Below are 15,851 nucleotides of genomic sequence, written 5' to 3'. Positions count from 1 at the left end.
GTCCTGATTAGCTATGTTTGGTGTTGTTATTGTTTGGGCTGTTATTGTTGACAGCTTAGACTTCCAAGTTCACTCTGCATGGTCTGCATTAGATGCAACAAATTTTGGGGTGAAAACTATGCTGCTTTCCACTTTTCTGTGTATCACTCTGTGTGTGTGCATGTGTGTGTTGTCACAGGTACTTACTGCACAGACTTAGAGGACTGGGACCTGAACTTGCTGAACTCCCCTGGAGCAGTCCACTCAGTCCCCAGCTGTAACATACAGGAGAGAAAGATTAGAAGAGTGTGGGAGACGGGGAGGAAAGAAAGGCAGAAAAAAGATAGAGGGAGAGACAGAGACAGAGAGGAGGGAAGGAAAGACATATAGAGGTAGAGAGAGGGAGAGGAAAGAGAGGTGTACAAGAAATAAAGAAGAAAATGATAGAGCAAGCATAAAAACATGAACATAATATACTTGGTTGTACATTGAGTATACAAAGCATTAAGAACCACTCCCCTTTGCATGACATAGACTGACCAGGTGAATCCAGGTAAAAGCTATGGAAAATATGGTGCTGTACAGCGTGATGGTCGGCAGTACAGTACCAGGGTATTTAGCTAAAGAATCCCTGTGTTAGAATAAAAAAATAAAAAAGCTTAATCATGCTCTCTCTCTATCCTTCTGTCTCTCGTCTGGAGGTATGGTTTGATGTTAGAGAGGAAGCCAGTCCCGTCATCGCCACCTTACCCGCTCTTAAGATAACCTTTGGGCTGACTGGGAGCCCAAGGCTGGTTGGAGACACTGCAAGAGACACTATGTAATTGTGATGAACTGAGAAAATATTAGGGTAACACTGTAATTCATTAATCATATGCTGTCTTCTTGACGGCGTAGTGTGTTACTAATGGTTTTCTTTGAGACTGTTGTCCCAGCTCTCTTCAGGTTATTGACCAGGTCCTGCCGTATAGTTCTGGGCTGATCCCTCACATTCCTCATGATCATTGATGCCTCCACGAGGTGAGATCTTGCATGGAGCGCCAGACCGAGGGTGATTGACCGTAATCTTGAACTTCTTCCATTTTCTAATAATTGCACCAACAGCTGTTGCCTTCTCACCAAGCTGCTTGCCTATTGTCCTGTAGCCCATCCTAGCCTTGTGCAGGTACACAATTTTACCCCTGATGTCCTTACACAGCTCTCTGGTCTTGGCCATTGTGGAGAGGTTGGAGTCTGTTTGATCGAGTGTGTGGACAGATGTCTTTTATACAGGCAACGAGTTCAAACAGATGCAGTTCATACAGGTAATGAGTGGAGAACAGGAGGGCTTCTTAAAGAAAAACTAACAGGTCTGTGAGAGATGGAATTCTTACTGGTTGGTAGGTGATCAAATACTTATGTCATGCATTAAAATGCAAATTAATTACTTAAAAATCATGCAATGTGATTTTCTGGATTTTTGTTTTAGATTCTGTCTCTCACAGTTGAAGTGTACCTAACTGGCGGCCCGCGGGACACATGCTCCCCCCCTCCCACCCCTCCTTTGCCCTCAGAACAGCCTCAATTTGTCGGGGCATTAAAGCCTTCCACAGGGATGCTGGCCCATGTTGACTCAAATGATTCCCACAGTTGTGTTGTATCATTACACACACACACACACACACACACACACACACACACACACACACACACACACACACACACACACACACACACACACACACACACACACACACACACACACACACACACAGTGATGGAGGAATGAAGTTGCATTATTCAAAGCAGAGCTCTCTTAAGCTCCTCTCAAGCATTCACTCTCTGCATCCCAAATGGAACTCTAATTCCTGTCTAGTGCACTACTTTTGACTAGGGCCCACACCTCTGTCTGTGTCCTTGATGGCTTAAACCTGATCACCAGCTTGGCATCGTGAATGAAAAACTTCATTACAGGGCAGAGGATGAAGAATTGTGCCACCGGTACAACCAAGGTAAATTAATGGAAGAACAAACTGGAGGAATATGAGAATGTTTTCGGGCCACGTTTGGAGGACAGTGAACCGGTTCATATAAAAAATACTTTTCTATGCGTGCATTTGTTATTGGGACCCCATTCACTCCATATAAACCGGTATGCTGTCACTACTAGCAGTAGATCTGTTATACAATTGTTATAGCAATAGCATAATAATAGCAGTCACAGCATGTTTTTTTGCAATCCTCTCCACCAACTCATACTAGCACTCTTATAAAATAGCACGTCATTAAATAGTAGTATATGAGCTAAGAGCCAATTCCCTCCCTCCCAGCTTCCCTCACCTTTAGCTCCTACTGTATGCTGCACGGTTGAGAGACGGCAGGGTAGCCTAGGCTACTGAAAGGTTGCAAGTTCAAACCCCTGAGCTGACAAGGTACAAATCTGTCGTTCTGCCCCTGAACAGGCAGTTAACCCACTGTTCCTAGGCCGTCATTGAAAATAAGAATTTGTTCTTTAACCTCTTGAAACTCTGGGGGCGCTATTTCATTTTTGGATGAAAAACGTTCCTGTTTTAAACAAGATATTTTGTCACAAAAAGATGCTCGACTATGCATATAATTGATAGCTTTGGAAAGAAAACACTCTGACGTTTCCAGAACTGCAAAGATATTCTCTGTGCGTGCCCTAGAACGTGAGCTACAGGCAAAACCAAGATGAAACGGCATCCAGGAAATCAGCAGGATTTTTGAGGCTCCGTTTTCCATTGTCTCCTTATATGGCTGTGAATGCGAGAGGAATGAGCCTGCCCTTTCTGTCATTTCCCCAAGGTGTCTGCAGCATTGTGACGTATTTGTAGGCATATCATTGGAAGATTGACCATAAGAGACCACATTTACCAGGTGTCCGCCCGGTGTCCTGCGCCGAAATTGGTGCGCAAACCTCAGCTGCAAGTATTTTTCCATGGAATTCAGAGAAGAAAGCAGGCTTCCACGAACGATATATCAATGAAGAGATATGTGAAAAAACACTTTGAGGCTTGATTCCAAACAACGTTTGCCATGTTTCGGTCGATATTATGGAGTTAATTCGGAAAAAGTTTGACGTTGTTGGTGACTGAATTTTCGGTTCGTTTCGGTAGCCAAATGTGATGTACAAAACGGAGCGATTTCTCCTACACACAGATTCTTTCAGGAAAAACTGATCATTTGCTATGTAACTGAGAGTCTCCTCATTGAAAACATCTGAAGCTCTTCAAAGGTAAATGATTTTATTTATTTGGTTATCTGGTTTTTGTGAAAATGTTGCGTGCTAAATGCTACTCAAAATGCTAAGCTAGCTTTGCATACTCTTACACAAATTAGTGAATTGCTATGGTTCAAAAGCATATTTTGAAAATCTGAGATGACAGTGTTGTTAAGAAAAGGCTAAGCTTGAGAGCAGGCGCATTATTTTCATTTTATTTGCGATTTTCAGAAATCGTTAACGTTGCGTTATGCTAATGAGCCTGAGGCTTTATTCACGATCCCGGATCCGGGATGGGGAGTATCAAGAGGTTTTAACTGACTTGCCTAGTAAAATAAAGGTAAAATTAAAAATCTATTTTTTTATTTAACCTTAATTTAACTAGGCAAGTCAGTTAGGATCAAATTCTTATTTACAATGATGGCCTACATTGGCCACGACGCTGGGCCAATTGGGCACTGCCCTATGGGACTCCCAATCACAGTCGGTTGTGATACAACCTGGTTTCAAACTGAGATGCAGTGCTTTGGACCGCTGCGCCACTCGGGAGCCAAATAAGAGAGGGAGTGTGATGGAGAATAGTAGAGAAAACCACAGGGGATCACTTCTTCCTCCAGAATACTGATTAAATGATTTGTTTTTATTTATTTATTTAAAGGGGACAATGCACATTAATCAACATCAATATTACAATAACGCAACATCCATGTAAATGTAAAAACAATAATTGTGCCAAGGTTAGCCAAAGCTAATTTGCCCCTGTAGTCGCAGGGCAGGTGAGGTCAATTACACAGCCACAATACAAATACTGACTAAAACAAAATGGAAATACATTACATCCAATAATATATAATTTTAGCAACATCAACAACAACACTATCATCAACTGTCGTATTACATATACTGGGGGAGACCAGATGCTGCTGGAAGTGGTGTTGGAGGGCCAGTAGGAGGCACCCTTTCCTCTGGCTAAAAAATAAAATATCCCAATGCCCCAGGGCAGTGATTGGGGACATTGCCCTGTGTAGGGTGCCATCCTTCGGATGGGACGTTCAACGGGTGTCCTGACTCTCTGTGGTCACTAAAGTTCCCATGACACTTATTGTAAGAGTAGGGGTGTCCTGGCTAAATTCCCAGTCTGGCCCTCATGGCACCTAATCATCCCCAGTTTACAATTGGCTCATTCATCTTCTCTCCTATGTAACTATTCTCCAGGTCGTTACTGTAAATGAGAGTGTGTTTCTATTTAAATAATGGTTCAATAAAAATAAAACACAAGGAACCAGAGATAATGTGTATAGATTTGAGCCATGTTTTCTATTTAAATGTAAAAGCACAATAATCAGTGCTTTTGTTTTCTATTTAAATGTAAAAGAGAAGTGAAAAGAAAGGATGAGATTAAACAGATGAGAAATTAGAGATCGAGAGAGCCTGCCTGCCAGGAGCCTCTACGAGATGCCGGACTCATGAGGCTCCCCAGCGCCTCCTCTCTGCCCCACAGTCGCATCCCAGCCCATTAATTTCCTCAACCAGCCGAGGAAACTAACTCGAACCCTGCTGTTGCTGATCCGTAATGAAAGAATAAGGCCAGGATCACAGCGGGCTCAGCTTTAATTGTTAGTGTTGGCATTCTCTCTGGTTTGGAAGCAGGGGAGGGCACATTTTGTGGTGTAGTAACTGATCCCCCCCTTCTTAGTTCCTACACAGAGAGAGAGAGAGCTTATTTCTGGGCTGCTGTGTTGGTCTGACAGGAACACACACAGAGAAATACACAGAAACACACAGAAATAATTAACACAGGCACACACAGACACACACACAAACAGTATGAGACACGCACACACATGAACACACATACACACACACACAAACTTCCTAAGAGGGATGTACAGACTGTCCCTTCACACTCTCAGGAGCCTGTAGAACATGAGCTATGGAGCTGCAGCTAGTACCACTGCATAAAATGACCTGTATCAAAGTGTGTCTGACAGTGTCATTTTGTCTTGACATCAAATGTTTCAGACCTAAATAGTGGAGTTTCGAAGTGTATCAGCTTGAAATGTGTCTGTTTCTGATAAATAGTGGCAGTGTTTGACACAATCAATCCAGGTGCTTGAATATATCCTGACACATTTGACACATTGTGTCTGACAGTTTACAGTAATGTCAGTATTCCCTCAAAGTAAGGTCATTGGCTATTGGTGAGATGGTGCAGAGGCTCCGTCGGAGGGAACATCCAATGAAATCAAGTCAAATTTTGAACTGTTAACATTGATGTGGTTATTTGTCAAGTGCATTCATAAGAAAATGGCAAGGCTCTCCACAAGCAGTGACTTGATTTCAAATAGAACATTTTAATTGACCCAACAAAGTCTACGAAGGATTTCAATAACTAGCCGGGGTAAGGGAACAATTTATACATTAGATCTAATGTCTGAACATCTAATGTTTGCTGTAAATTTAAATTATTTGCTACCACCTGAATGAAGAGAGCTAGCTAGATAGCCAGCTGACTTTTGGCTAGCTACCAATATAGATAATGCAATTTAGATAATAACATTGCTAACTAGCAGGGAGGAATACAATTATTTTATAACTAACTAGCTAGCTAGCTAGCTTGTGTGTAAGAGCCAATTTATACTTGAGCAATTGCAGAGCTTCCGTAGGAATGCAGAGGCCAAATTGAGCTCTGTACCACATCGCTGTGTGCTTCTCAAATTATTTTAACAATGCGGAGGGCTCCGCATAGGTCTGCACTGACATGATTGATTGACGGTAGGTGAGGGCGGGAGGTCCTGTAATAAACACAAAATCCCTTCCTTGACAATTTCCTTCATAACAACTCTGCACTGCTCGGCGAAGCGCAAAAAGTATGAATGCCCTGACTTCTGCAGAGGCCATATTACCAATGCAGATTGACCATGCAGCGCCTTTTACATTAGTTTAGGGTTTTTGCTAGCTACTTAACCTGGAGTGTTTGCCTGGGAGTTCCATTTGTGGAGGAAGCCAGCTAGCTTGCTAGCTTCCCTCATTCATCACACAGTTGTATCATAGCCAGCCAGGATTAGGCAAGCCAATGGGTAGCCTAGGCAGCCAGTTGTGGGCAATAGATGTGCACTATCGTCTAGAATTGATTCAGGCATAATTTACCTTTAAGGGCGGGCTGTTGGAATATAAACTGGAAAAGTATGTGTACTGTCTAAAACAACATTTTTAAATACATTTTATTTTATGATCAACATAAGATGTTGCACACAATTGACTGAATGCAGTGTGCAACATGCTAATTGTCTGAAAGTGTTTTATTTTTATTTTACAAGGCAAGTCAGTTAAGAACAAATTCTTATTGTCAATGACAGCCTAGGAACAGTGGGTTAACTGCCTGTTTAGGGGCAGAGCAACAGATTTGTACCTTGTCAGCTCGTGGATTTTGAACTTGCAACCTTCCGGTTACTAGCCCAACGCTCTAACTACTAGGCTACCCTGCCGCCCCAGAAAATGGTGGTGGAAAATTGTGTTTCATTAAGACAGTACACATTTTTTTTGTTATTTTCTGACGGCCCTTGGGGAGAATATCATCCATGGGGTATCTGGGCTTGTTTCATCATGTCCAAGACATTTCCAGGTCAGTGAGATGTGTTTCACACATAATTTCCCAGGAGGAAGACAGGTCTGGGCTAAGCGTGCTGATTGATACACCCTGTGATACCTTTAAATACAAGCTGTCACATTTTTTACAGTCTCTGAAAGACTACAACTCGTATGGGATGGTGCTTCATGGGAGGTAGACACTAACAACACAATCCTTTGGGCAAAACTGAAAGAACTGATCAGACCACAATGGCTTCAAGTGATTATGGAGCATATTTTTTGCTACCTGGTGACTTTCAACCACACGTTTCAACCGGAATATCGTGAAGAGGATTTGAAACAAAGAGTTAGATTTAGCTAGAAGCTTAGCTTCAGTCGATGCCAGCATCAAGAGGGCAGATGACAAATATAGTGTCTCGCTATGTAAGACATTTTTCCTGAAAGTCACATAGGTAGTTAGCTAACTTTAGTTTATCTATATGAAACCAATATTGTGTATTGCTGGTAAACATACTACTGTGTTACAGTTTTTCTGTTTGCTAACTTAGGTAGCTAGGTAGGTAGCTGAGCATCTAGCTAAATCCAACTTTGAATCCTCTTCACTATATTTCAGTTGAAACATGTATGGTTGAATGTCACCAGAAGAGGTTTTACAATTGGAGATCTATTGTATCTTGATTGTAAAACCTCTTCTCTTTTAAGTCATAGATATGGCTACTAAATATGGCTACTAAACAGCAAGCTATAACATTACAACCAGCCATCTAAAGCTAGGTTTACTAGCAAATGTTAGCACATGACTGAAGTTGGCTAGCTAGTTAACCTGGCACCTGCTAACTTGTTACTATGCGCCAGGCCTCCCATTGTAACTTTTTAGCAAATGTGTAACATCAGCAACTTCAAATATTTTTACTAGCTAGCTATGTAACATCATTGATGAGCGTTGACATTGGTTATGATTATGACCGTGGATGCATTTCAAAATCACAAAATTATAGGCATAGAATTCCAAACAGTTGTAAAAAGCAATTATTGGCTATCCAGCAAGCTAGCTAGCAAAGTTTACTAGCTAACAGTGAGGATAAACAATAATGCAACAATCTAACTGCTGTAAATATATTAAACTGATAAGGTGGTTTTAAAATGAAAAATATTGGCCTAAGTATGCCTGTCAGATACGGCTGTAGCTAGATACTGTCTGCCTGCCTACCTACCTACCTACGTACCTTACCTACCTACCTAGGTACATTTGTACGGTCTGGTCACTGTGCAAAGGTTGAGGGTTATGCCACATTTCTTTCTATTAGGCTAGATATTGTTCTAAATGTATTCTCTGTGCCTATGCACATGTATGCATGTTCAACTAGTCTACACACATGGAGATATGCTGGCATATTTCAACTGTCGTTCAAACTGTGCAATGTATAATTTAGAGTATCATTTATTATATATTTTTGTCTTACATACAATACCGTGTGATGCCTGGGCTTCATCCTGAAGTGGATTGGAGAGAAAAATAATTCCTTGGCCTGCGTATGTCATTGTAGCAGAACTGTATACTGTGAACTGTATCCTTCTCAATGGATTGGACATTATGCTGCATTTCAAGCAGAAAATGACTCAAGAGGAGATGAATGGCAGTTTGATTTTGGAAATACACCTCCCACAACTATACAAGTGTTTCCTGAACTTACTGTATGTTTCTTTGGAATGGTACTTTCATCATGACCACCTCCCCCATCATCTGTTGATCACAAGTTCTCTTAGCTGCAGATTATTAAACCAGATAATGTTATTTATGCAAAGAAATTTGATATCCATTACTCAGAGTTAAATGAAAGGTACTGCTTGGTGTAGCACATAATTTTTGACGAATCTTAACTTGGTGATGCAGTCTTGATTCGTAGAAACATGAATTTCATAAAATGTCTGTGTCCAGTTGCAGGGGATCAGTTTGTATTTAGAAAACACTCAGTTATTAAAATAAATACTTTATTTGCTCCATGAAGTAATCCAACAATGTGTACGCCGCCATCTTGTATATTTCATGTCTTCTCTCATTGATCGAGACAGGTGTCTGTCACCATGACATGCGGCACTTTGGGGTGGATGCTCACTTGTCTTGATCAATGACAGAACAATTGAAAAGGGGATACCTAGTCAGCTGTACAAATAAAATGTGTATTCTGCACCTCTCTGAATCAGAGAGGTGAGGGGGGCTGCCTTCATCGACATCATCAGCACCCAGGGAAGAGCTGCCTTGCTCAGGGGCAGAACAACAGATTTTTACCTTGTCAGCTCAGGGATTCAATCCAGCAACCTTTCGTTTACTGTCCTAACGCTCCTACCCGCCAGGCTACCTGCCACCCCGTATATTGTTGGATTACTTTATTGAGCAAAACAATTGTTTATTTTAAGTCTGGGGCATTTTTTTTATTCAAACGGATGCCCTGCAGCTGGACTTGGACATTTTGAGACTCCTGTTTAGGGGAATCAAGGACAAAGACAGCATCGTCAAGCTTAGGCTGTGCTACACGAAACAGTACCTATTCTGTAACTCCCAGTAATGGACACCAAAAATCTTTGGTTCAATCACATTATCTGTAAAAATCAGTAGCTACAGTTCTCTGCACTTCACTACACCTTAGACACGCTAAAATGTACTGTTCATTCTGATTTTTGGGGTCATGTTACTTTTACAATATAACATTCTTGTTGACAACCCAGTTACCTTTTTGAGTCTTAAATATTGTACTCTCCCCTGTATTTTAGATTGACAAATCAACATTATTTGGATATATCTGAATGTATAACATCTGTTTGATGCTACAGAGCTCTGTAGAGATTATATAAATATATTATGTGAATGCATAAAGGCAGACACATTTTTAGGAGATTGATATCCTTTATACAGATTCAGTACACTGGCAATGGTGTTAGGCATGCTGGGCTGTGGAAGCAGAGTGCTTGTGGTGAATGGTCTTGTCCTGTCTGTGGTGTAAGGCCAGTTGGATAAGACTGCTGGAAGTGGTGTAGGGCTCGTAGACATTAACTACCAAGTGTTTGGACCTCTTGCAGAATATTTGCTGGCACTGCATGTCTCCTGGAAAGATATGGTTGTGTTGTTACCATTTTACAGTGCATTTGGAAAGTATTCAGACCCCTTGACTTTTTCCACATTTTGTTACGTTACAGCCTTATTGTAAAATGAATAAAATATTTTTTTCCTCATCAATCTACACACAATACCCCCTAATGACAAAGCAAATTTGTTTTTTTTAGAATTTGAAATATTTATTTGAAATTTATTTGAAATAAAAAACAGAAATATCACATTTACATAACTATTCAGACCCTTTACTTAGTACTTTATTGAAGCATCTTTGTCAGCGATTACAGCCTTGAGTCTTCTTGGGTACAGTGGTTCTTCCTTTAAAAGTTTTGAGTTTATGCCATGACCATTCGTGGTAGATTGTGGCATTCTGTCATTGCACCACACTATCACAAGGGGGAGTTAGAACTCTGATCTATCGGTAGTCTAAACTGTGGCACAAATTGACTCTCTTTTTGTAAATTAATGTAGGTGTTTTCAGTCTGATAGTCTTTAATAAATAAATGTTTTGACTGTTTTGACCAAGTTAATCTGCTCATGGTGTGTGTGTTCAATTATTTTTGACTTTGTGGTTACAATGAGTAATGCAAACAAAATAAATCCTATTCATATTGAATAATCAGATGTGTGTTGCAAGCTTTATTTTTCCTTATTTTATTTTTTACTCATTTATTTTCTCTCCAGCGCCCACATCACTCACAGCCACATTGGCCTCAACCTGCACCATTTTGTTTCTCTCTGTGGCCCACACGCACTTTAAACATTTGGATAATAAAGCATTTAAAGTATATTGAAGACAGAAGCCACCACTTAATGAGTTCCGAGAGCTGATCTGTTATCCAACGGTTATTATTATTATTATTATTATTATTAACCCTGCATTATAATGATATAAAAGCCCCTTAGATATTCTCACAGACCAGATTTGCCCTAACGAAAAGTGCCCCTTAGATATTCATGAAGAATCCTCCAATCCTCTCAATTTTATTAGATCTACAGTACAAGGACATTTTATTGATCTGCAATTATTTTCATTTAGAAGCTGCCTCTTAATGAATTCCGAGAGCCGTGTCATACCAATTATTAGTGGATTATTCACTAATTAATAGCTTTGGATCAAAATAAATAAGTACCAACATTATTTCTTCTAGTTTTAAATAAATAATATTTTGACTGTTTTGAACAAGTTAATCTGTTCATGTTGTGTGTGTTCAAGTATTACTATATTATGTTTTGGATCACAAAAAAATAAATTTTTTATATTACCATGTAGTTTACCAATAAAATGGACTGACAGGGGTGTGGAAATACACAATATTATCTCACTCCAATAAATTGTAATAGAAAGTTAGCAAAAATAGATAAGATCTACCATGGAAAGTAAAACACCTGTCTATTTGTGGAAAAATCCCCCTGATTAACTCATTAGTCATATCACAGTTTACCTATTTCCTTATGGTTTTGCCTACACCTAGCGACATGTTTAAAATATATGAGCAAGAAATATTCCATTTTATTTGGAATGGCAAGCCAGACAAAATTAAAAGGGCCTATTCATAAAATGAATAGAAATTTGGAGGGCAGAAATTAGAAATGACTTTATCAATTGGAACCTTTACCAAGTGGAAGGGGGAAAAAGTAAGGAACTTGTCTGTCGGCCCTGCATTTAAGAACAAAAATGGTTAAAGAAAATTGTGATAAATAAAAATATAAACCAGATTCATTTAACAACTTCTTAGGGCTGAGATCCCGCTAACGGGATCGGTATGACAACAGCCAGTGATTGTGCAGGGCACCAAATTAAAAACAACAGAAATCCCATAATTAAAATTCTGCAAACATAGAAGTATTTCACACCGTTTTAAAGATACACTTCTTGTTAATCCAAATAGGCTTCACGGCGAAAGCACCACAAACAATTACGTTAGGTCAGAGCCAAGTCACAGAAAAACACAGCCATTTTTCCAGCCAAAGAGAGGAGCTACAAAAATCTGAAGTAGAGATAGAATTAATCACTAACCTTTGATGATCTTCATCAGATGACACTCATAGGACTTCATGTTACACAATACATGTATGTTTTGTTCAATAAAGTTCATGTTTATATAAAAAAAACTCACGTTATGACATGTTATGTTCAGTAGTTCCAAAAACATACAGTGATTTTGCAGAGAGCCACATCAATTTATGGAAATTCTCATAATAAATGTTGATGAAAATACAAGTGTAATGCATGGAACTTATGGAACACTTCTCCATAATGCAACTACTGTGTCAGATTTCAAAAAAGCTTTACGGAAAAAGCAAACCATGCAATAATCTGAGTACGGAGCTCAGAGACCAAACAAGCCAAAAAGATATCCGCCATATTGTGCAGTCAACAGAAGTCAGAAATAACATTATAAATATTCACTTACCTTTGATGATCTTCATCAGAATGCACTCCCAGGAATCCCAGTTCCACAATAAATGTTTGCTTTGTTCGATAATGTCTATCATTTATGTCGAAATAGCTACTTTTATTAGCGCGTTTTGTAAACAAATCCAAACTCACGAAGCACGTTCACTAGGAGCAGACTGAAATGTCAAAAAGTTCCGTTACAGTCCGTAGAAACATGTCAAACGATGTATAGAATCAATCTTTAGGATGTTTTTAACATAAATCTTCAATAGTGTTCCAACCGGAGAATTCCTTTGTCTGTAGAAAAGCAATGGAACGCGAGCTACCTCTCACGTGAACGAGCGTCACGAGCTTGTGGCACTCTGTCAGACCACTGACTCAAAGAGTCCTTATGAGCCCCTCCTTTACAGTAGAAGCCTCAAACAAGTTTCAAAAGACGGTTGACATCTAGTGGAAGCCTTAGGAAGTGCAACATGACCAATATCCCACTGTATCTTCAATAGGGAATGAGTTGAAAAACGACAGATTTCCCATTTCCTGGTTGGAATTTTTTCCCAGGTTTTTGCCTGCCATATGAGTTCTGTTATACTCTCAGACTTCATTCAAACAGTTTCAGAAACTTCAGAGTGTTTTCTATCCAAATATACCAGTAATACGTATATATTAGCAACTGGGACTGAGTAGCAGGCAGTTTACTCTGGGCACCTTATTCATCCAAGCTACTCAATACTGCCCCCAACCATAAGAAGTTTAAGGACCAAAACAAATACAGCTATGCCATATAGATTGCAAAATAGTTAGGAAGAAATGTACTTGAAACATTTGGATAATAAAGCATTTAAAGGCTGACTTGGATTGATTTAAAAACTTCTGACAGCCAAAATTCTAACTCCACCCATACCTTTGGACATTTAAACATACCCAGAAGGCATGGATTATTATAACCTACTGCAGGCCTAAAACCTATGGGTGCAAACATCGTTTCCATGATGACTCTTTACAAAAGGATAGCTCAGCTAGGCGTGAAAAAAATCCCCCCAATTTGCAAAGTATTAAGTACTCTAAAGTTTTACATTTCTATCTACAAACATCATGCAACCGCAAAATGTCGGGTAAAGCATATACTGTACAGTATTTCTTCATCAAAATCTTTATGCTTTCGTTAATAAAATAATGATAAAAATAGTTTCAAAATGCAGATGTTTTTTTCAACTATCAGCAGGACAATACTCTTGCCGAGTTTAGAGACTTTAAATATATTAATGGATCCATAACGAAATACCATGGGAATACATTTCACTGAATGACATAGCATGGGGACTGGTCTTGATAAATCAATCAGATTTTTATTTGGAAATGTTAGGATTATTTTGCTCTTCACTATCACAATATTAAAAACATTCAAATGCATTCATGAATTAAATTGCTTTAGGCAACATGTTTCAGTTCATCTGATGAAGGTGCACATGGGCCTATTTATATAATGACTCTAAAATTCAGAGGGCAGAAATGATTAAATATTAAAGCATTAGACCTCTCACTACAGGCATCAGTCATACGAAAGTTGCACTTAAATCCAAACTGCTTCTCTAGCAAATTAGTAACAATGTCTCACCCCATGTTCAAGAATGGCCTTTTCCCTTTCAGATTAGATTACAACAGATTACAACAGATTACCGTTCAGATTACAACAGCTAATTTTCAGCTATTTGAAAACAAAATCATTGACAAAATATCATAATTTTTTTTAACCAGCCATAGAAAGTTGGTTGCAATTTCAGTTTAATCCACCAGAAAAGACATATCAAATACTCCATCAAATATTGTGGTTAAAAACTAGATTTTTTGATAACATTTAAAAAAATATATAATCTTTGTAAATTATATCATAAATAGGACTGGTGGAGTTATGTCACACATGCAGCTAACACAAATATATGGAAATGTCTGCTCTACCCAAAATTACAACCAAATAATTGCAGCATTACCGCAAAAAAGGAAGAGGCAAGTGGAAGGGGAAAAACGTAAGGAACTTGTCTTTCAGCCCTGGAGGCTATTAGCAGGACAATAGACACGATGTGGTCCCAAAAACACCTTTCTGACATAGGGTCCAGCATATCTCTTGATGATGTCATTGACTGTCTCGCCAGCTTTGATCCATGCCTTGGCCTGCAGCACACACATTTCTTTGTTTGTCAGATGAATCATTGGGTCGAAGCTACAGAACAGTACAAAAGAAGATAATACACATGGTTAATGTTCTGAATTATATTTAAATATATACATATACATATATATATATATATATATACATATACATATATATATATATATTCCCCCCTCTGTTTCTCCCCTTTAGAATAAAGGGGTTGCAAGACAGCTGGTCCAGTTAGGCTGAGAATCGTCTTTAGAGGAGACCATGACTCCAGAGAATGAACCCTTGTGTCAGGAAGTCTGGATGAACTATGCCTTGAGATAAAGAACATACTGAGAGAGAACTTCAGGCACCAGTACAAGGATGTTGAATTTGGAAACAAGTACATGAATCTGACATCTACAACTGAAATTGAAGGTAAAAGTTGTTTGAAAGGTATATACTTACCCAGTGAGGACACTAGCTCTGGCATACCAGTAACCCCGCACAGTGGGGACCCCAGCTTTTGCATCCTAGTAGCACCATTCAATGTGAATTAAACTTTCTTATCTCAAAGCTGAAATAATACATTACTGAAGGCATGACAGAGGAAATAATCAAGTACACAGCATACCCAAATGATTCCCAATTAGAAGAGGTGGCTGAAGCCTTAACAAAGACCCACCATTTTTTCAGAGATAAAAGCATCCCGCACCGGCCTTGATGGATGGAAACACTGCCTTAAGTACAAGATGGCATACTACCCCAAGTTTGACCGACTTGGATGCCCAGGAGTCCACGTCAACTTCATAAAATAGAAGTGGCAAGGCCAGTGAAAGGCTGCCTCAAACAAAGAAACCGAGGAGGGCAGACTTCTGCCTAAACCACCTAAAGGGAAAACCTCTTGATGGAAGTGAAAAAGAGGTACAACAAGATGGTGATCAATGAAAATAATTGAGTGAACCTTTCTCATACAGAGGACAGGAGGTGGTTCTGGACAAACCAATGATTGCTGAATCTGAAACAGGTGGCCGGCATTGTTCAAAGTGAGCGAAGTAAGTAAAGTGACGTGCTAGTTTGGTGTAAGCGCTTGAACAATCAATTGTGTGATTTAAAGCTAGAATTCTTAGTTGTTACTTATAAATGAATGATATATATACCCATTGATTCATTATCCTGCAGTTGAATGACCAAAAGCCCCTTCTAGTGGAGCCATGGGTGGGATTTAATTAATGTTGTTTATAATTTAGTAATTAATCAACTTTTTTTTTACAACGAAAATCCGGGCTCTCAGCCAGCCAAATCACCAGTTGAGATCTTTATCAGCCTTTCTTCCCTCCAACACAGGGCCATAAATCGTCAGCTGTCAGCAGGGGCATAAATCACCAGCCCCTACTCAGTCTTCCTCACATGT

The 15,851-nt window shown here is 39.3% G+C and overlaps 1 protein-coding gene across 1 annotated transcript in view; it reads right to left on the bottom strand.

Moving 5' to 3' along the window:
- Window positions 1-15,851, bottom strand: part of b4galnt4a (beta-1,4-N-acetyl-galactosaminyl transferase 4a) — a 493,079-nt gene that overhangs the window by 136,182 nt on the left and 341,046 nt on the right. The window contains exon 7 of the mRNA XM_064930637.1: window positions 187-254. Coding sequence (XP_064786709.1) covers window positions 187-254 — 68 coding nt within the window. The remainder of the gene's footprint in view (window positions 1-186; window positions 255-15,851) is intronic.

This window comes from Oncorhynchus masou, chromosome 22, assembly GCF_036934945.1.
Source record: "Oncorhynchus masou masou isolate Uvic2021 chromosome 22, UVic_Omas_1.1, whole genome shotgun sequence".
In the NCBI taxonomy this organism is placed as follows: Eukaryota; Metazoa; Chordata; class Actinopteri; order Salmoniformes; family Salmonidae; genus Oncorhynchus; species Oncorhynchus masou.
Note: the sequence above shows the minus strand (reverse complement) of the source record. Positions and strands in the feature narration are given on the sequence as shown.